General features: G+C 43.9%; 1 protein-coding gene across 2 annotated transcripts in view; it reads left to right on the forward strand.

The window, feature by feature from the left end:
- KIF13B (kinesin family member 13B) overlaps window positions 1-22,814 on the forward strand; it is a 701,202-nt gene that overhangs the window by 456,990 nt on the left and 221,398 nt on the right. For both annotated transcript variants that reach the window (XM_078649880.1, XM_078649879.1), the window contains 3 exons: window positions 13,490-13,636; window positions 17,589-17,738; window positions 21,534-21,662. In XM_078649880.1, coding sequence (XP_078506006.1) covers window positions 13,490-13,636; window positions 17,589-17,738; window positions 21,534-21,662 — 426 coding nt within the window. The remainder of the gene's footprint in view (window positions 1-13,489; window positions 13,637-17,588; window positions 17,739-21,533; window positions 21,663-22,814) is intronic.

Here is a 22,814-nt window from a genome sequence, read left to right on the forward strand (position 1 = left end):
TGATGTAAGGTATGCCCTATGCATAATCATAGTTTGAATATATTTAATGCGCGCATTCCGAGATACTCTTTTAGGGTATTCCATCACTCTCTCCCATTCCTTATCCGCAAGGTCCCTGTCTATGTCCCCCTCCCAGGCTGTGCGGAGAAGTGTCAAGTCAACTGTGTGTGTGTGTGTGGGAGCAAAGCCCCACATATAACCACCTGATGAGGTGACGTCCCCGTCCCATGTAGTATAGTGTTTTGACTAGGTCGTTAGTGGGGGGCTCCTGCCTCTGCGGGGCCCAATACTTTCTGACGTATTGCAGTAGTGCTGCATGTAAAAGGTACAGATGGTCTGGTGCTCCTGTTTCTCGAACAAAGTTATCATGATCCATTAAAATACCCTCACCGAAGAGGTCAGCTACTGTAGTGACTGCCACATCCGCCCAAGGTGTAAGCCTGCGCCTCAATAAGTGTCCGCCCTTTAAGGGAATGCCAAGTAAATGTATATTCCGAGCATAGGCAGGAGATGCCCTCTTATACTGCAGTGCCGCCCTCCAACACTGCAGCGCCGTATGCAGAAGAGGGGGAGTTCTTGCGGTAGCTTGCTATGTGGTAGTAAAAGGGTGTGAAGCACCCTTTCCTATGTCTTGGTCGGTCATCCCAATCTCCTGCAAGTTACGCCCCGCCGAAAGTATAGCCACTGCAGTTGACCAGCATAAAAATACGCCCTAAGATCAGGCACCTCTAGACCCCCTCTGGACGTACTGCGATGCAATTTCTTTAGGCTGATCCTTCGCCTTCCCGACCCCCAAATGAGTTCAACGAACAAGGTGTTCTTTAATTTAAAAGTGGTGCTTGGGACCATAAGTGGTATGTTTGTAAAGTAATAGAGCAGCCGCGGTAGGACCACCGTTTTGGCAATTGCCGCCCTACCTGCCACCGACAGTGGCAGGGATGTCTAGAAGTTAATGCTGGACCGCAGGTCTCTGTTCAAGTTGCCCTCTAGCATATCGGCCTGGGTCTGGTATATATGAATACCTAAATATTTAAATGTATGAGGAGCAACCTTGAAGTGCACCGAACCAAAGCGAAAGTCCAGCAGAGGCTCCTGCTCCTTAAAGTAGAAAACCGTCGATTTCGCTGAGTTAATGGCGAGACCTGACAGTCTTTCGAAGGATGCAAATATTGCGGCCATAGAGTCCATAGGGGAGTGGAGGTCGCGCAGATAAAGAATGATGTCATCAGAGTATGCCGATAGCAAATGCCTGTTGTCGCCTACAGTTATCCCCATGTCAGGCAGGTCTGCCCTGATCTGTAATGCCAAGGATTCAAGCGCCAATATAAAGATAAGTGGCGAGAGTGGTTACCCCTGTCTCGTACCCCTACGTATCTGGTATTCCGTTGAGATATGTACCCCTGTCCGCGCTGTAGCCATGGGAGCATGGTATAGGAGTCTGATCCAACTAATGTACTCCTCCTGGAGCCCGAATCTGGCCAGAGCCTGAAATATATAATCCCATTTAATCGTATCAAACGCTTGGCGCATATCCAGCGAAACGCAGTCCGCATGTTCTTCCCGGGTCGGGGCCTCTGTGAGAAGGTGATGCAGCCTTCTGGTGTTCAGGGATGTACTTCGCGCCGGTAAAAAGCCTGTTTGGTCTATATGAATCAGTTTGTGTTTTACTGGTAGGAGTGTTAGCCAGGACTTTACTGCGTATTTTGTACTCTGTCGTCAATAATGACAGAGGCCGATAACTAGCCATATCTGTGGGGTCCCTGCCTGGTTTAGGGAGTGACACCACCAATGCCTGCGCTGTAGGGAGGGGCAAAGCACCCTCCTTCAATGCTTCCTTATATAAGATTTCCAGTTGGGGTACGAGGAGGTACGCATATGCGGCGTAAGTTTCAGCTGGTAGGCCGTCCAACCCAGGAGTTTTGTTTTGGGGAAGTCCTTTAATAGCAGCCCTGATTTCCGACTCAGTGATGGGGCCTAGTAGTTCTTTCTGTGCATCAATTGGGGGCAGTGAACTGCGGCTAAAAACTAATCCGTAGACACCCTTACATTTTCTTCAGGTGCACTGTACTGTCCTGCATAATATTGCCTAAAGGCCTCATTGATTTCACCCTGAGTAGTCACCACACCTCCCGCAACATTAGTTACCTCATTAATCACAACGTTAGGGGGGTCGTCTCGCAGTAGTTTGGCCAACAGTGTCCCTGCCTTATCTGCATCTGTGTGGGACAGTTGAGTGTATTTCTGATAGTCTATGACTCGGAGGGACTCTAGTAGTTCAGCTTGTCGAATTCTGGCTTCCTGCAACGGGGCACGTTTGTCCTCATTCAGCACGGCTTCCTGCTCCAGCCTATTTAGTTTCTCCTCAACATCTAGCAAGGACCTATGTATTTTTTGGTGTGCCCTTTCCGTCGCCCCAATTGCCTTCCAGCAGACTACTGTTTTAAAGGCCTCCCATTCGATCAACCTGGGGAATGCTGTGTGACTGTTGTCCCTAGAGTACTGCTGGATAGTGTCGGACATAGTAGTGCGGAACGCTGAGTCCTCCAACATTTGAGGCCACAACCGCCATGTTAGCACTGGGGTGGGCACCCTGCCCCAACCAAGCACCACTTCCAAGGGACCGTGGTCGGAGAAGGACTTCGCTAGATATGTGGTGTGTAGTACCTGCATCGCGATATTATTGGAGCAGTACACCCGATAAATACGTGTGTGTAACGTGCATTGGTGAGTAGAAGGAATATTCTCTGTGTGTTGGGTGTCGTATCCGCCAGACATCACACAACCCCCAGCCCTCTGTCCATTGACACAACGCTTTCGCTTGTTTACTAACCCCCGTCCCGTGTAGAGGGGGGTGCGACCTATCAAGCATGACATTCATCACGGCATTGCAATCCCCACCGATGATCCATGGGTAGTTTTCCCACCCCACCAGGGCGGCAGACAGCTTGCATAGGAACTTGTCCTGTTCCGAATTTGGGGCATATATTGAAACCAATACTAATGGTTGGCCATCCAAGGTGCCCCTAGATAGGATATACGTCCCCTGTTGGTCAACTCTCTGCTCCATCAACGTGAAGGGCACACGATGCCTGATCCAGATTGCAGCGCCCCGTGCAAACCCTGAACACGTAGTCGAAAGCACCGGCCCTCTCCACTTTTTACGGAGCTTCGAAACTTCCGGCTCAACCAAATGAGACTCCTGCAAGTGTACTATCTGCGCCTTGCGTCTTAATACCGCCGCATGAACTTTATGCCGCTTCGGGACGGACCCCTGACATTCCAAGTCATTATGGTATATTTATTCTGTGTCTGAAACTTGTGTCTGAATGCGGCCATCGTGCAGCCAGCGGAGCCGGTGCAGTGCTGCGCCAACTCAAGAAAATGCACCCCGCAGGAGCAATACCCTCCCCAGCAAATCCCAATACTCAGTCCGGTCGTGAAACTATACCGGACCACCCAACTAAACAGGAAACACATAAACCTGTATAACATCCATGAAAAGCTTTCACAACTTAGGGTACGTGGCCAAACCTACCCATGCAGTGCTTTATCCTAGTCATTGTTACCGTGGAACTCAAACGGGCCCCCGGGCCTTAATTACAAGTAACACAATGCCTTTATAGTAAATATATTCGCAGCATTAACGCAGTCATATACATTACTGTTCTGTTTCAAGTTCGTAATACTATGCACTCATTCAGGGAATCAGTCCGTCCGCTGTCTGTGGGGTCACAGAGGGAAACGGGGCCGCACTCCCATCCGTGTCCGATTTCTGGGTGTCGACTACGTCTGAGTAGTCGGGTCGCCGATCTGTGCTGTAGTCCGGAAGGAGGAGACCGCGAGGATCGCCGTCTCCCTACCACTCTGCGTCTGTTGAGTTGTTGGCCAGAGTTTCTTTTGCGCAGTCTCTTTGAGATGCGGCGTTCCGCCGTGCGTCCATCTTGCATGGTGGATGTTGAGGTCTGGGAGTTAGCCCTCGATTGTCTCCCCAGCTCCATCACCTCCAACCATTCCTCTACGTCCCCAGGGCTCTCGAAGAAATAAGATTTCCGTTCGTGGATAATCCTCAACCGCGCCGGGAAGAGGAGGTCATATTGCAGGTTCAGGTCCCGTAGTTTCCTCTTGATCGGTAAAACGGAGGAGCGCTGCTTCTGCACCAGCAACGTGTAATCTGGGTACAACGAGACCTTAGTGTTCTTGAAATTAATTTGTGGCACTTCTCTCGATTTCTGTAGCAGCACGTCGCGGTCTCTGTAATTCAACAACTTAATTATGAGTGGCCTTCGAGGGGTCCCCAGTTTCGGGCGGCCCGTGGGTATCCTGTGAGCACGTTTAATGCAGAATTGGTCCGAGAAGCCCTCTGAAGTGACATACTCCTTAAGCCAGCCCTCCATATATCGAGTCGCGTCTGCCCCTTCGCTTCTCTCCGGCAGGCCTATGACCCGGATGTTGTTCCTCCTCGCTCTCCCCTCCGCGTCCTCCACGCGGTCCATAAAGGTGGCCACCTGGGACTGTAGTTGTTATATCGGCAGTGTTTTGGCTTTGCTGTGGGGACAAGGCTTTCAATTCCACTGTATGGTCCTTTACCCTGTCAGCAAGTTTGGCGTGGTCCACCCGGAGTAACGACAGTTCAGACGTGAGGGCGCCTATCTGTGCCTATATGGACTTGCTAGATTCGCGCACCTCTTGTAGGATTAAGTCTAATTTGTCCGTCGCTTCCCTTGCTTGGGTAGGTGGTACACAGCTGACCTGTTGGGATACATCCATCGATATCGCGGTGTTAGGGACGAGGTCCGTCCCAGACTCACTGTCCTGCTGCTTGCCCTTCACTCGCCCCATTGCTGCATGCACCAACGACCTGTCCCTTGTAGTGGAGGTGGAGTGACACTCCTCAGTTCCGTAGGGCTCAACTCCTATGTTGACCGGTAGTCCCCTCCTGCGCAGCAGGCTCGGCCGTCCGTGCGCAGCACACCCTGTAATGCACTCAGTCAGACCGCGAACTGCGGTCCTCCGGACTATAATTCAACCTATAGCGCCGCAATCACCAGCCTCCAGCCACCGCCACCCGGTGCCGTCCGGCCATGCAGTTCCGAGGAGGACTGGGGGGCGGGCGTTCCACACTGCAGCTGCGCTCCAGAGCCGACTCCCTAGGTGGGGACACCGTCGCTAGCACAAATGTCCTTTATAGCCTCACCCCATAACTCCTCCCTACCGGCCTCCGTGCTGTCTACAAGCACTCCACAGTCCTTTGGTACCTGCACCCACACACCTTCAAAGTGGCAGTACCATCTCAGGGGCCGCCCGCAGCACACCTCTTCCCCCGTGGACACTTATGACAGCCCTCACTTGGGAGAAACCGTCCCTTTCCGGCTCCCTCTCACTGTTTGGTAGGCCCGCGCGCGCCGCACTGGAACCCCGGCACTGGCGTAGCTGCGTCCCAAGACCCGCGCTCCAGAGCAGCCCACCTGTTCCACTCTGGGCGCGTCGCTTGTCCTGCGTCTCCCCGGTATCTGCTCGTGGCGTCGCCTGGTCTTCGCGTCGCCGCTTAGGGTCTCCGATCGCTATGCCCCTGTGGTATTTCCAGCCTCGGGCGGCCCCCGCCCGGTCTCTCCGCAGCGTCAGCCCAGGCTGTCTCGGGCCTCACGGCGCGTCACAGGCCTCACTGGCCGAGATCCCCACGTTTCAGAACCCGGTCCCCGCCAGGACCCCGCGGGGGCCACGGAGTTCGGCGTCCGGTAGCTTCTGCGGCGGCCGTGCTCCGCACACGACAGGGGTCACAAGATACGGCAAATAGGCAGGATTAATGCCGTGCGGGTCCGGAGCTCCTTCAGGAAGCGACCGCCATGTTCTGCAGTTGGCCACGCCCAACTCCTAAGTGACACTTAAGACTGCAAAACATCTCCATGCGACTGTTCCAGCCCAATCATCACGTCTGCTTATTCAACACTGCGCCTCTTTATATAAACTCTGGTTTTACGTGCAACATTTTCTTGTTTCTCCCTTCATAGATCTGACTTACGTACACAAAGGATTTTATGAGTGATGCACATTATGTTATAAAAGGGAGGTGGTGCAAGGGGGCAGTAGGAAGTGAGATCGTACACCTGCCAGCAGTAATAGTGGCACAGAGAAAAAGTGGAGTCAGTCGAACAGTGAAATGCAACATGCAAATATATGCACCACTCTTGTTCTGCGTTGAACCAAGACAGTCTGTTGATGCCTGTGGGAAAGAAAACAGACAGCTGGAGCTGTATTTTGCATATGGTTGTCTGTAGTAGTGCTTTGACCACAGAGCTATTTCGCTGACCTTTGAACCTTTGAGGTGCATATTGCATTCATACCTCTGCTACAGGTTCTCAACCAAGTGAACTGCTTTAGCAGATAAACAAGAATCTCTCTACTCTAGTTATTAAGGCTTACCCTACAGAGAAATCCGAAAGTCAAAGCACTTTCATTTTCGAAAGACTGATACCATTGAGGATGTCCCAGACGTACGAACAATGCACCCATCTCTGCAGCAGCGCTCACAGTGTCCTATATCACCAGCCTTTGGGACATTTTCAAAATGCTGGTGCCTTAAAACCCAGATTACTTGAGATTGCTAAATATACATTTTTAGTTTTATATAAACATTAACATCTATTTTGTTTTTAACTTTCATTGAGCGTGACCCAGGCAATTGAGGTGTTTACAAAATATAAAGCAAAGACAATGACAAATAGTAGAACAGAAATTAAAATGCAAAAAATACACATCTCAAGGAACTTCACTGATGACTGGACTGAAAGCTGATTTCAGTTTTTTGTGGAAAGGATGGTAGTTTGGTACAGTGCGAACACCAAGGGGAAAGAATTCCACAAGGAAGTAGATGTGCCAGAAAATGACTGCAGGCGTTATCAGTCGGCTAGTCTTTGTATTGATTGGCTTTAAGAGAAGTGGGAGAAATTCAACAACTTTAGACTTAGAAGTCAGGTGCTGTTGCTTTATAAACTACCCAACCTCACTTAAAAAGTACTCTGCCAGAAGAAGACAGTGAAGCAACCCACCACCGCTCTGACTGCGAAATAGAATATCTTATGGATTTAACAGTGATTATGTGAAACACAGCAGTCTGCAGGTTTTGCTTAGAATTTCAGAGTAATCCAGGACATCTTTGGCTATTGTTGCCCAGGCAAGGTACTGGTCTGAGAAGTGAAGCATAACTCTTGCCAGTCTGTTTGTAAACCATCAGTTATGTCCAGTTAGGGATTGTGTATTTGGGAGCTGCTTGGAAATGCTGGGTCTGATCTCTAGCTCTGTGACTGTTGGAGATTTACATTGTACAAGAGGTGTGACTGCTCAAACTTTCAGTAGGATGATTCTGGTGCCAACCCGAATGGATTATATGCTGTCCACCATGCAGGCTAGTACCTGTGATGTCCAAGAGAAAACTAACTGAACTCGTTTTTGACTGCAAGAGGGTGTGAGACGAGTTTGATCTTGGGAGGGAAAGGTGAATGCAGCGAACACCTGCCCTGCTCAGTTCCTCTTCTCAGCTTTAGGGAACCTCGAAGAGTGAGCATCACTGCTCAACAGCATCACTGAGGTGAGTCGTGAACCCTATTATCATGGGATTTTAGGATCTATATAGGACCTACAGTCACAATACTAATCCGTTGGTGACAGTGACTGACATTACAGAATGATACATGAATAAAAGATGACCAAGTGTTCCCTGGAGTGACCAGGGAGCTATAGTTCCATATGCAGTGTTGCATAGAGCCTGCAAACATTGTGAAAACCTCGACATCTGGTTAAAGAAATCATGTCATGAAATGCTGAGAACAGTAAACCCTCACTGGACCAAAGAGAAAGCTGTATCTTGTATGTCAGGAATACAAAGGAACCTTGACCCGGTTGATGAAGTTGAGTGCGAAAACATGGTCAATCAGCATAGTACAGGCCAAGGGGATTGTGTTGGAATGTAAAGTTTCATGAGAGGCCTGTCTGGTGCATAAAACTCCTTGGTCATGGCTCAAGCATAGAATTATCCATATTTAGTAGAATCAAAATGGAATAGTGCATACTCAAGATAAAGGTTGAATATTATAAATCACTGATCATAGGCCAAGGACTTGGAATGTATCTGTCTATTCCATTAATATTAATGGGGTGGCCCTGTGACCCTCAGAACCTGGGTTCCAAGTGTATATGTGCAACAATGGTTCTGTTGGGAAGAAAAATTACTTTGCTTGTCCTTAAGACAGAGGAAATTTGCAATATTGCTTCACAATTACAAATAACCAATTAAAAACTAAATGAACACACCATTCATTGGATTTAATCCTCTATATTTCATTATTTTGTAAATCATTAGTTGCACAAATATCTCCAATACACATACATTTAGAAGGCTGTCCTAAACAAACTTCCTAAAACCAAACAATTGACTTGCACGTGATTAAAGTGCATGAAAATAAAGATAGAAGTGGCATTTGCTGTGCTTAGACAACTAAACATACATTTACAACAATTACAAACCATTCCAAAATTCGCTGTACATTGGTGACAACCCTATTATCATTTTTCAATTGTGGTTGAAACTGAGTAGGGACTGATGGATATTGTTACGTCGATGTTTCGACACTGTGTTACGGTGCTTATTTTTCGCAACCAGCTCGGGTCTTCATCAGGACTACAGAACGACTGGACAACCTGTCGCGATCAACAACCTGCGTCTATTTTTAGGTCGGGAAAGGAGGATCTGTCAGCCGACAATATTCACTCCTCAAAGATATTCAATCTTCCAAGGTCTTTCTTTTCACCAAATCTTATGCAATTTATGCATATGGTTCATCCACCAGCCGGTAGAGAATCTAAACCTTATTCATATAAGTGCCGCTTTCCGATCACTAATTTGGAGTCAAAGGAACGTCTCTCTCTCCTGCGAAGATTTGAATTTTCGCAGGAGAGAGAGAGAGACGTTCCTCTTTTTATTTTTCATGCACTTTAATCACGTGTAAGTCAATTGTTTGGTTTTTGTTTTAGGAAGTTTGTTTAGGACAGCCTTCTAAATGTATGTGTATTGGAGATATTTGTGCAACTAATGATTTACAAAATAATGAAATATAGAGGATTAAATCCAATGAATGGTGTGTTCATTTAGTTTTTAATTGGTTATTTGTAATTGTGAAGCAATATTGCAAATTTCCTCTGTCTATTCCAAGCATGTGTTTTAGAAAGATTGGAGGCACACTGCAGATACAAACTGCATAAAACAATTGATGATTGACAGTAAGGGGTGTAATGCTTTTGTAGGAAATGTAATTCAGCTGGTATTCAGTTACTTGTATGTGCACTTTAAGTGTCGATCTCCTTGAAGAGCTGAATTCATCACATTTTGGTGAGAACACTTCCCCTGTTCACAAACAGAGCTCCATGGCACATTGTTACTCTAGCTCACCGAAACAGATGGATGGCACCGCAGTGCCACACTACACCTTTGACCCCTTCACTACCTGGTACACGTTTGACTGCGTTTTCTAATGGCGTTTGCACCTGCACTGAGAAACAGTCTCTTGCCCATGCATTTGGCATCGATTTGTTAGAGAATTGCTATTTTTCTTTAATACAGCAGATGTTTTTGTTCTCAAATTTGAAACTCCATTTATTAAGGAGACTGAGCACGTTTTTCAACTATTTAGCACGTTTTTCTTCTGTAGTTTGCCACATGTTATTTCAAGTGTTTGGCACACTTTGGAATAATGCTTCCATAACTTTTCTAAACGAAGGTTCTGGCCAGATATTTTTGTAAGGATTCAATTTAATGATTTGTGCATTTTGTTCAAGAAATTAGAACTTTTTAATTTCCAAGTGCTCACACACTTTTCATTCAGAACTTAGTTATATAGAGACTTTGGTACTCATTTTGTCAAGAAGTTAGCATGATTTTTGTTTTTAATTTTTTTGTTTTCTAGTGTTTAGAAATGTGAATTGATTGATTAAGAATTCAGAAAGAATTTTTAGCAATTGCATTTCCCGTCATGTTACATTAGCACTTTAAAGGTTTCATTTGAAATCACTCCCAATCAAAAATGTGTTCACATTTATCATAATCATTTTATGGGCTTTCATCGCCTCTATCCTCGAGTGCCTGCATTTTTCACCCTAGCTATGTTCATACCCTTAGCCCTGAGAACATGAACATGTGCAGTTTGACAAGAATGACTACCATTAGAAACTGCTAAATAGCAAAAGCTTCTACAATGGTGGCAATTGTCTGCATGACGTCGCAGCATCTGTAGGTGCACTAAATATTCACAAGTAGTAAAACATTTAAGGATGGAAGGTTTGCAGACATATTGTAAAGTGCCTACTTCCTTACTTTGTTTTGCAGATGATCCAAATTTGCTTCTGATAGAGATCGCAGGTCACCCGGCCAAATAATTTCACCATTACACGTACCAGGCCCATATATTTCCAATTTATCATATACCTTGATCAGGTGACCTAACACTCTACTACCAGTAACCCTGATTCCTTCCTATTTATTTCTAGTGTACCCGACTTACCAATCCACCGTTACGGGTACCTATGACCACAATGGATCAGGGAGCTAGCTGTATAAGAAAAGCAGGCAAAATACAATATCGACTTTATTTCTTTGTATTCATCAAATAACCACAGACAACTGGGAAGTTTTAAAAGCTTTATCTAGATTTCAGATTCTGAGAGCAAACAGTTCACGACCAAGAGACAGTCAACAATCAAGATTATGAAGATCACATAACCATACAAAAAGTAAATCAGGGCAACCATTTATGAGTCTAATGGGAGAATAAGCTAAACAGCTTTCAGGAATGGAAATTCACGAAGTATAGCTATGGGTGGGTAAACTTATGCACGAACTAGAATTTTGTTACTGGGAAAATACTTCAGGGGTAGGGAGAGAACTTAGAAAAATTGTATACACCTATAGGAAGGGGAAAAATGGAGCATGCTAAATTATAGCAACAATTACTTCAAGTCAGCTTGCAGGAGAAAATTATAAACCACATCTATGATTCAAAACAGTATGGAGAGAATGTGTTCTAAAAGGTAGGGTAACATCGGAACATGCTAAGAAAAACAGCAATAACGTATGAGCTTTCATTCAGTAGCTCTGCGAAAGCATGGAAATCAATTATGCAAAGGTATGTCTTTATTGAAGCAAAGACAGAAAATAGAAGGTGCGGTATAGAGTCCAACACTATATTTACCTAGAATGGTGTGAAGACCAACCCTGGCCACGGATCAGTCAAGGACAGGAAATACCCCAAGGAAGGACAGTCATCAATGGGACAGCAGGTGCAGAATGGACACCCCAGGACAGGACAGGAAAACCAGATTAGGATCAGGACAGGACCACCAAGGCACGACCAGCACCCGCAGTTTGGAAGCAACGCCTGCGCTCCACCCTCTCTGCAGCTATCAGTCAGAACCCCGATTGGGTTAGTGAACTCCCCAGCAAAGTGCTCCGCCAGCACTTAAGGTTTAGTAAAACCTTTGAGTCTATGGTTAAATTCGGACAGAGTGCTCCGCAGCGCTCTGTATTCAGTCACCTATTGAGTGCGTTGGGTCAGTGACAGGTCAGCTATTCAGACAAGTCGGACAATTTCTCTAGCTAAACCTAGGCTAGATATACTGTTTTCGGGTCAGTGTACCACCCCCCAAATGTTGCAAGTGTCAGAATCCCCAATTTCGATTGGTCCTTAGGTAGGATAGGTTAACACACCAATCAGAACAAACTTCTACAAGCTCGTATTTGCATGTTATGGAACCGCCTAGCAGTTTTGGGGTTCCCATGACCTATTCTACAGAATACAATAGGAAAATATACAATTGTATCCAATGCAGTACATTTCAGTTTCTCCGGCTGGGTGAAGGTGCATCTTCCCAGGCACGTCTTGGCAGGGACCTTCAGTTGGCACTTGGTCAATGCCACCGGAATACGGACATGCGCAGGACCTCACATCAATATGGAGTCTTTGAGCACTGCATCAGACCCTCAAAACCGCGGTACATGGAAAGTAAGCGAAAACAAATTAAAAACATAGAAATAAATGAATGTACTATATACCATGAGTAGCCACTTTATACTTCTTACTATAAAAATATACTATGCGATTATGAATTTAGTGCAACAGACAATAACACGAGAGCATCAGCGCAAGCTTCACCATGTGAGTATACAGACAGCCATTTAGGAGGTAAATACGCATGCGCACATTTTCCCACCAGAACTGCAACTACGTCACGTCACGTGAGTGTGACTAACGCATGCGCAGTAGAAAATCCCCAAGCGGCGGCCATTTTAAGGACAAGGGTTATTCGTATTAGTAAAACACATAGGCAAGCATCACTAATATACACGCACATCCAAAATAAAAGAAAATTAGTAAGACATACAAGTTGAATTACAGGATTATAAGTTATTCGAGGTTCTTGATTTAAGCAAGTCACGTATGTGAAATCTTGCTTCATCACTTCGAATGAATTCTGTATTGGAAAGTTGTACAGATTACCAGAGTGTTTAATCCACAGGCTTCTAACGGCCTAGAAACATTTCTTTTAACCCATGTATTTTTTGCTCTTTCCACAAGTGCACAGTTGTAAAATATACCAGTTTGTTATAAGCTCCAAAACAATGTGAATTTCTATTATCTGTGCACAGACTATTCTGGTAATATAGCCACAACGGTATTGGATATCAAAATAGTGCACTGATGCTAAATGCAAGGTTCATATAAGGTCTGGTCTGGATTTGGGTGGTCCCTGCGCCACTGTAACACAACCCATCAAATAACACATTTCTGCAAGAATAGTTTATTATGTCATCATAAATCAACTACCTATTAATACCAGCTGCCATCCAGCACTCTGGGGCAGCTTCATCTTTCTGGAACCCTCCACCAGAAGACCCGTCAACTTGAAGATCTCCTTCAAAGCTATAAATACCTAGAATCCTACCTTTTTAAACTTTGTCAGTCCTCTCCCGCGTCTCATTCCCCTTCTGATCCCTAGGTTTTTCCTCTTCTATTTAACTTGTTCCAAAACATGTATTCCTTATTTTGTTTCCTCTCCTCTTTCCCCTTCTCCAACTGCTTTTGCTCCTACCTGTCCTGTGTAACATAACACCCTGTAAGTTTCAAATCTTCCTTTGATGCTAAATTCTAATTTAAGTTGTAATGCATTGTTCTGACTCCCATGTTGTTGTGAAGAGATTCTGATCACTGCAATATTGGTAATCCAGACCCCTACCCATTGTTACAATGTAAAGCTCACTTCATCGATTAAAGGTGGAGTTGCGCTATAAATATATCAAATACAAGATCTATATTTTTAAAACTGGTCATCAATAACAGTTAATAGCCGTTTAACAGCTATTGCTTCTGAGACCATTTTAGTATTTAATTTTATAGTTCATATAACCTTGTTTTAAAATCCTTGACATGGCTTTTGTTTGTGGCAGCGTGGTGCTATGCTTAGTGAACCTGCGATCCAAGTGCGGAGGAAGGGGAAAGGGAAACAGATCTGGTCACTGGAGAAACTAGAAAACAGATTGGTGGATATGCGCGATCTTTACCAAGAGTGGAAGGTCTGCGATGAAGACAACCCGGTAAGTAACTTTCACCAACATGCTGCATTGTCTGTTTGTTATTCCCAGAGCCACGATATACGCATATTGTAAGTGCTGCCTTCACCAGGATTTACAAAAGAACATGAACAGAGCACAGGAAAACTAGGCGTCCGTGGTAAACTCCGATGTTGAATGGACAGAAAGGAACTTAAGGGCTATCACTATATGCAGACAATCTCTCTAATGCACAAAAGAAAATCGAGCATTGGCAATGCCAGTTGGACAGGCTTATAAATGAAAGTACGTCTTCAGTTATTGATAGGGTTAAGCACTCAAAAAGTAATCACACAAGCATTCTGTCGTTCATTCTAGATTTGTGCATCATTCATCCACCCACTGACTCTCTCTTACATTTACCCACTTAAAGAACTACAATAAATCACACATAAATTCAAGAACTTATGCAAGGTAAATTATAAGAATAAAAGTGGCTAGTGCAAACATACTGCTGCATAAACATGATTGTCATATGCTTACAAAAACTAATAAGATTAAACATAGTAGTGAGTGGCAATCTTGCAGCAGTATTGTATTTAGTGCATCATTGTTTTAAAGTTCCCGGATGACCGCCACATTCATAACCAACATGTTGGTTATCGTGAAATGGTAAAACAATGATAGCTGTGGATGATTCCATTCCATTGTGGTTGCCTAGTTAAGAGGTGGTGGCTGCGGGGCACGGCAGATGAAATTTGCGGCAAGTGAGCAGTTATTTTGCACTGTTCGAGGAGCTGTATTATTTTCTGACAAGGAAAATAAAAAAGTGAAGAAAACACATGAAAAGAGACCTATAGAAGGATAAAATGTAAGACCGAAGTACTGACCCTGAAGTACACTCGGTTTCACAAGGGGGTGCATGTGTGATCAGACAAATGGCATCACTCCCAAAGCAAGAAACCCAATGGATGTAGTAGCCTTACCCATTGTCTGCTGTCATGGATAAAAGCAGAGTGTAAATGACACTCGTACAGACCAGCGGCAAAAAAGAGAGCTGACCCAAAGTCCCTTTGTGTATCTGTAAATATTTATTCCCAGAAAAACAAAGGTTAAAGTGACATTCTAGTTGGGTCATAATGTCAGTTAAACAAACAACAAAAAAAACCACTGAAATTCACTAGTTATATTAACTATAACGGCTTTCTCGCCATTCACACTGTTGTCATCAATTATGTCATTTCAGATGTCATCAGTGATGTTATCAATGATGTCATAGAAACGTGTGATGAATGATGTACCTTGTGAGGTCATAAGCAGTGCTTGGCAAGGGTGCACGTCTCACTTCCAAAATAAAGGTCCCCGGGGCCATGAAATGGCTCTGGGAGAGGTGGCCTCATGCCCCGCTCCCCATTAAAACTTTTAATTGGTCTCATGCCCCGGGGGATGTGGTCCCCAGGGCCATTTACTAGTTGGGGGGGGGGGGGAGTGGTGAGGGGCAGTATGCTCCCTCCCTTATTCATAAAAATATTTCATTACAAATGGCCCCTGGGCCATTCAATTGCTCGGGGATAAGGGTGCACATACCCTCCTCTTTAAAATAAAAAATAAAAAAATTCTCTGGAAAGGGGGGGTCTAGACCTAGGGGTTCATGGTATCATCACTTATGGCTAATCAATATGGGTTTTAACTTTTTTGTTTAAGGACACTGGGACTTAGTCCTAAAATTGCTGCTATGTTGGTGTGAGGCAGCCAATCAAATGTAATATTTGGATCTCCCAGATCTGCAGTACTACAGCATTTGTATATGTGCACACATTTTGAATCTTATTTTCTTAAGTACTGAATGGATTTACAACAAATCACTTTTTCTGGAAAACGAACTGGCCCTGGAAATAGGATACAGGAAAATACTGGTTTGGAAAAGAAAAACACCGGGCACAGTACTGTTTACTGTAGAAGGGCATGTGAACTTTAGATATGTATATACTTTAAGTCATTATAGATATCTTCACAAATTCCAAGAAAGTTTTAGTCATTTGTTTTATCTTTATAAAAAAAAATGTATATTAGCTAAAAAATACTTTACATATAAAGATCGCATGTACAAAAATAATAAATACACATTCCTAATAATATAATTAGGACTACATATACATATTCATAGAAATTTGTGATGATATCTATAATGACTTAAAGTATATACATATCTAGAGTTCACATGCCCTTCTACAGTAAACCGTACTGTGCTCAGTGTTTTTCTTTTCCAAACCAATTTACACCAAATCACAGCAGTTGTCCGGTATTGGTGTGCAATTTTCCTAACACATTTTGGGACCACCCCCTTTTTCACGGCCCTACTTGACGGATCACCCCAAAACTTTTTAGGAAGGAGCTGAGGTGGATGAACCTTTTTTTGGAACGTTTTGTGAAGATCCATCAAACGGCTGCAAAGTTAGTGGCAAACCAAACAAAGCCTTTCCTATGGAACCTGGTTATAACTAGAACTACACAGTGGTGACTGCCACTGTGTAATTAATGTATATAAAATGTGTACGTACGTTTTACATATTACACTGATGGTGGTCGTGCCAGAGTAGTTATTATTGAGCCAGAGTTTCCATAGGAAAGGTATTTTTGGATTTCTTTTAAAAAGTTAATTTTGTCCAATCAATTTGTGCTAAACCTTAAAAAATAGATCTGTCACCAACACCACTGCGGGCAGCATGGGCTGGTCACTCATGAAGAGAGTTGGGCAAAGGGCTTGGCCGTTCACCAGCATCAAAACCTTGCTTATTACAGAAAATGATGACATTCCGTGTAACAGAATCCCTGCTTACAAGCTTTAGCACAGTACAATACAATCCACCCATAGAAGATTATTGCCTTTAACATATGCTTTTCACAATATGTAAATCAGGCTTACTTGCACATTACTAGGATTGCCAGAGTGCATCTCTTTTAGAAGGATAACCAACATCAAACTCTTGTGCGCTACAGTAATCTGTGAGATTCAATGTAACAACATGTCTCGCTGCATGCTTAAATACAGAGTAATTATCAATCCACTCCTAAATATATGCCTTTTAACTTTAACATTAGTTTTTCACCATAAATACATCCGACTACCGCCTTTATTGTAATTTGTAATAATAGACAGACTAGGCCTTTAAGACTTGATCATTGGCTTGTCAAGATAACCAATATTGCCCTGCTGTATTGAGCATAAGATTTCACAGAATGCAAAACGTTCAGTACATCCACTCTGTTTCAGTGAAAGCACATAACGTCCGCCAAATTAATTGCTATGCTCAAAGTAACAAATATGTGTTGAACCCTAAGTCCCTCTCTCACTAGTACTTCTGTTAACTACATAATGTCTGGCAACATTTGAACTGTCAAGCCAGACCTAAAAATGAACTTGAAGAAAATTATGATTTCAAAACCAATCTGAATCTACTAGGTTTCAGAGGCCTCACTTGAGGGTGGGGGGGGGGGGTGTTTTTGTGTTAATTTGTTTATTAACAAAAACATTAAAAACAATGTTCGACCTTGTAGCAAGCACTTTACTAGCATAATCATTTAGGCACTGGGTTGTACCTACTCCAGCCTTCCAGACAGTCAAAGACAAAGCACTCAAACCTTTCTTGAAAAGGAGATGCCAATGGCGTGAATTGAGGTAGCGTCCTAGATTTCAGTGGGCGGATCAGAGAAATGTCTGTTGTCTTCGCTCACAGGTCTTGTATATTCAGTCTGATTGAGATACAGTTTGGAAATGTGTTCTTTCATGCATACTATCAAGGGCATCTCCTCCTTTGTTAGTCATCTACTGATTTGGAATTAATTCTGAGGCCTCATTTGAGATATGTTCTATGGGATACTTGATGACATATTGGTGAGTCCAGGAAAGGGGTTTGTCTATGGCACAAGCAGAAACAATTGCTGCTGAATTTGTTTTTCTTCTTTTACTAATGTGGCATCATTCTCTTTACTGAAGGTGACAAGGTCTTATTTTCGGCGAGCTGATCCATTCTATGATGAGCAGGAAAACCACAGTCTCATTGGTGTGGCCAACGTATTCCTGGAGTCTCTGTTCTATGATGTGAAATTGCAATATGGTGTTCCAATCATCAATCAGAAAGGAGAGGTATGTATGACTGTGATAGCGCGCCGAACGGATACTGCTTGGGTCTTTATCAGGTGATGCCCAGTTGTATGTCCTCAGTTGCACTGGCAGTATTTAGAAACCATTGTTGACCACTGAAACTGTCGATCAGCAGACCGCATGAGACTGGCGTGTAACAAGCCTAATTAGCGAGACCTAATCTCAAACTACTATCACAAATTAACTTGGTTAGGAGTGACCAATTTATGGGATACGTGCATCTTTAGATACATGCGGAAACGGCTCAGCTGCCTTCTTCCTTGTACAAAGCCCATGTAAATGACTAGTTGGGAGATTACCTAATTCTGTGAGATAATTACACCTTTGAGAATGCCCAGGTTCTCTGACAATACAGGGTGAAACATGGCTGACACAGTGATGTTCATTAGAAGCAATTCTGTTTATCGACTTATGAAACCTACAGTGTACAGTTTGTACTGAAGGATCTGCTACTCGTTTACAGCCCTTTGAAAAGACTATTTGTAATTGATATCACAATACTATTTGAGCATTTTGTTAATTCAGGAATATTTGCTACATTTTGAGTATGCTAGAAACATACTTACATTAATTACATTTGTCATGGAGAGCCTGCCTATCCTTCTCCATCCCAAAAACATCTTCATGAATGAAATCCAAGCTCCTATATGTAAAGGTGGCCTGGAGAGACTTTCTCTCTCATTTAGGAAAAATTGGTGGTACTCAGGGTACCCAGGAAAGGAGGCTGCTTGCGGTCCATTCTAGAGCTCAGTTTCTAAAACAGAGTCTCAGACGCGACTCGTTTACTTGTTGCTCTGCTTCATGTAGAACAACACTTCCAGTTCACAGTACTACCTTTTGGCATTACCCAAGAACCCAGAGTCTTTACTAAAGTTATGGAGGTGGTAGTTCTATTGTTTTTTCAGACAAATAATCTAATTTATCCAATACTGGAAAATAAAAGCAAAATCACAGTAGGAGTTAGACGACCATCCTCAATTTACGTCGTATCTGAAGTACACATTGGTCCTCTTCTTGCATGTAGGAAATGTGTTGCTTCTTACGGCACAACATATCTAGTTCTCTGGCGCATTTCTGGACACTATAGTAAGGAAATCCTCCCTCCTCCCTCCCCCCACTCCTCAGAGCAGAGTTCATAGCATCTTTGCTGTTAATAGCACTTTTCATGCTGGTTTAACCTGGTGAGTACAGATTTCTGATATGCATATCTATCTATCTGCATATCTATCTATCTGAATATCTATCTATCTATCTATCTGCATATCTATCTATCTGCATATCTATCTATCGGCATATCTATCTATCGGCATATCTATCTATCGGCATATCTATCTATCAGCATATCTATCTATCGGCATATCTATCTACCTGCATATCTTTCTGTCTATCCTTCCGTCTGCATATCTATCTGTCTTTCTGCCTATCTTTTTGTCTATCTTTTTAAACGCCGGGGGCTTATGGCACAAGACATAATAGAAAATCCCAACCAACAGCTCATTTTAATGAATCATACATGCCAATATTTTAGAGCAGGAAAGTGGGAGATATTGAAACAAAAATCAGGGAACCGAATTTTCCTCATTGACTTCTTTAGACACAAAGGCAATTTTGTGCAAGAGATAGTTGAAATAAAGCAATTTTTTGTTTAAAAAAATCAGGAATACCCGCCTGAATCAGATCTATTGGCTAATGGAGCTGCCCTTAAGCCAGACTTAATATAAAATGACACAGGACTGGAGCCCCGCCACTAAGTACTTTGTTTTAAGAGTAGAGCAATAAGACAGTGTAGGCAAGGAAATGCATAAAAAAAGATGAAAAGACGCAGTATTGTGTTCCTTTGGACCATGTTTGACATCCAAATGTGGTTAAAATGTGACCCTAAGGTCCTGCGAGTTTACTTTTGGCGGCTTCTTATATCTGTGCACTTCATCCTCACCAGAGTGTTTCACATTCCTGATACACTCGATGAGTGGGGGGGAAGGGTCAGCTTGTCATCTGCTAAAGGCCACAACTAGACAGTTCAGTTGAGTTACATTGCACCCATTAGGGGGGTGACCATTCTAATTGTATACCCTGTGTGCATTCATGGTATACATGTTTTTTTTTTTAGTTTTCTAGAATTAATTTGGCTTTTTTATGGTATGCTGACTTTGTTCATTTATATGTCTACTAGCAGCCCGTCCCAACGTTGTCCGGGAGGAAGAGGCTTCCCCGACCCCCGCCCGCCCCGACATTGTACAGCAGCCCGGCCCCCGCCCGGCCCGTCCCCCGCCTGCCCCGACATGGGTCCCCTTACCTCAGCCGCCCCTCCTCCCGCCTGTCCGCTGCTGATATACTGCTTTAAATATGTCTGTTTTTGTTTGCAGAGGTGTACAGCTGACCAATCCGTTCTACAGAGTGTACATTGGCTGGGAAAGCTTACATTATAGCTAATCTTTTTGGCCTAGAGGTGTGTTAATGATTGCTGTTTCACCATAAAAACACGGGATCATTCTCTTTTCTCCTGCAGCCCGGGCCCCCGCCCAGCCCGTCCCCCGCCTGCCCCGACATGGGTCCCCTTAACTCAGCCGCCATCCTCCCACCTGTCCGCTGCTCGCACCGCCGCTGGCCTGTCCGCTGCTCCTCACGTCAGTGCTCCTCCCCTGGGCCATGTCCGCCGCTCCCTTACCTCAGCCGCCGCTCCCCCAGCCTGTCTGCTGCTCGCACCGCCGCTGGCCTGTCCGCTTCTCCTCACGTCACCGCTCCTCCCCCGCGCCATGTCCGCCGCTCCTCGTCGCGCTCCTGGACGCCGCTCCTCCCCGCGCTCCTGACGTGAGCACGCACGTCGCGGCCGGCGCTACTTCGGAGGGACTACTTTTTTTTTTACTGTAAATTTTTTAAATAACGTTTTTAAAAAAAATATATATAGCCTATAACCATCTACACACCCTGACGATTCCAACGGTGTATCGGGTGTGTGGATTGGCGCTGTGGTTCCCGAGTTTACCCGCCTCAAAGGCTGAAAGTTCTTCCTTTATTATAGTAGTATAGATTGAGTAGGCTGAATGTGGGAATAATGCATTGTTGTTCCAACACAGAAAAGTTCCTTGGAACACATATACTTTTATTTGTCAGTGTGTGTATGAGTGATGGAGAATGTATGTTTGGGCCCAGTTAGAATATGCATGCATGTCAACGTGGAAGAGCCTTCTAGAGCAGGAGCCTAGTCAGGAAGCATCAGAGCACAGCAATGCAGTGGAGTTTCGTGGAGAATAGCTTATTGGTTAGTGGAGGTAGGGTCGCTTCAGTTGGTGTCAGGCATCTAGGTGGGTTACGTTACACATGGCATGTGAAGAGGTCAAAACATGCTATTTACTGGCTTTGTTACCTGTTGTACATGTTGTTAGGTTTGCATAGTATCTGAAAATACATTCATAGTCCATCCATAGTGTGAAATGTGACATTGTTCTTTATGTGCATGAAGCAGTCCTGACTGTGTTCAAAGTCTTTTTCTTCAAAAGGCAGACTCATTTGTCAGTTTTTAGAAGCACATACCTACTGCTCGTGGGCTCTAATTATATTCCATATTTAGTGATTGGGTTGTGATCTATTTCACATTTTACCTGGGACATCTTGTGTAAATCCATGTATCATGGACTTCAGAAGTGTGAAATGAGTGAGCTGTGTTTGTTGAACTTTTGGTACTCAAGCACATGCGACTTCTAGGAGGTCCATTGAAATTTGATGGGTTTTGTTAGAGAATAGCCAAAGCTTGATCTTTCGGTTTCTGCTCTTCAGGTTTCAGGACGCCTTCATGTGGAAGTGGTCCGTGTGAGTGGAGATATCAAGGACAGGATTTGCGGAGGTGATGATGGATTTGATGGATCAATTGAAAATGAAGCCCAGGAGCAAAAGCTTGTGTGCAAGGTAAGTTAATAGTGGACTGTCTTATTAACACTGCATCTTCAAAGCAAGATGACTATAAGATTTCAAGAATTACCATTTTGGGAGGAATTCTTAATCATCTCTTTTTATATTTCGTTTGGTAACCTCAGTCGTTAGCTTGAGGCAGGATGCACATCTACACATGAATTGAAGGTGCTAAATCTTTTACTAACGTGACAATAAAGTTTGATGGTTCCCTATTCCTCATCCCATGTTTCCTCTGTTCCAACATAGACTCGTATTCCATCTGTCCTTGCTGTTCAGCCTGCTCTGAGATACCATTGAGACATATACATTCTGTTTATTAGACCTTTCACTGTTTGGCCAAGAACCTAGAGGATCACAACCTTTCAAGACCCTTTTGGTACCTTCTGTCCAGAAAGGATGTCAAAAGGTATAAACTGAAACATTAAATGTACATTTTGTATTTATTATACCTCACGTTCATACATTTAAGTGTTACCTTGGATACCTGATTATACAGGCTTTTTTATAGTGATCTGCCATAGTCTTCAGACCCTCCCACCCCAAACCATCTATAAATTACTTTGTATGTTTTAGCCAAATGTCATGCATTTCCGTGCCTTCCTGTCTCGATCAGAGAATCCCAGTGGGGAGTTCAGAGGTCTTAGAAGGTTTTCCTAGTAGGGCACAGTAATGATTTGTAAGTCACAACCAAATTAACCAGCATTGGCAGATAATTCAACTTGCGCGCCGTGGTCCCGCTGTGCCTCCAGCGCCCTTTAGCGGCGGGAGGTTCCAACTGCAGGAGGCGCACCAGTCACGACCGCGTAGGAGCGCAGAACGCTACCACAGTTAAAGGGCACAACAACCAACAGTTTAAACAACAACGAATTGTACAGTAACGTGGCAAAGCGGCTTCAGCAAGTACATGCGATATCAATGCCAAGAGAATACAACATACAGGTAATTATACAGTAAGCAGAGCACTTCCAAAATACATAGAAAAAAAAACAGAAGCACTTCTCTCGGCTCTGCACTTTTTTCTACTTCTTTCCCAAGTGTTCATGGGAAATGTAGTTGATTATGTTTAAAATAATGGTTGCTATTTGAAAATAAAGTGACAAAAGAAGGCATAATCCTCGCCTGCGGTCCTGGCATAGAATTAGTCTT

This window comes from Lissotriton helveticus, chromosome 6, assembly GCF_964261635.1.
Source record: "Lissotriton helveticus chromosome 6, aLisHel1.1, whole genome shotgun sequence".
NCBI classification, from domain to species: domain Eukaryota; kingdom Metazoa; phylum Chordata; class Amphibia; order Caudata; family Salamandridae; genus Lissotriton; species Lissotriton helveticus.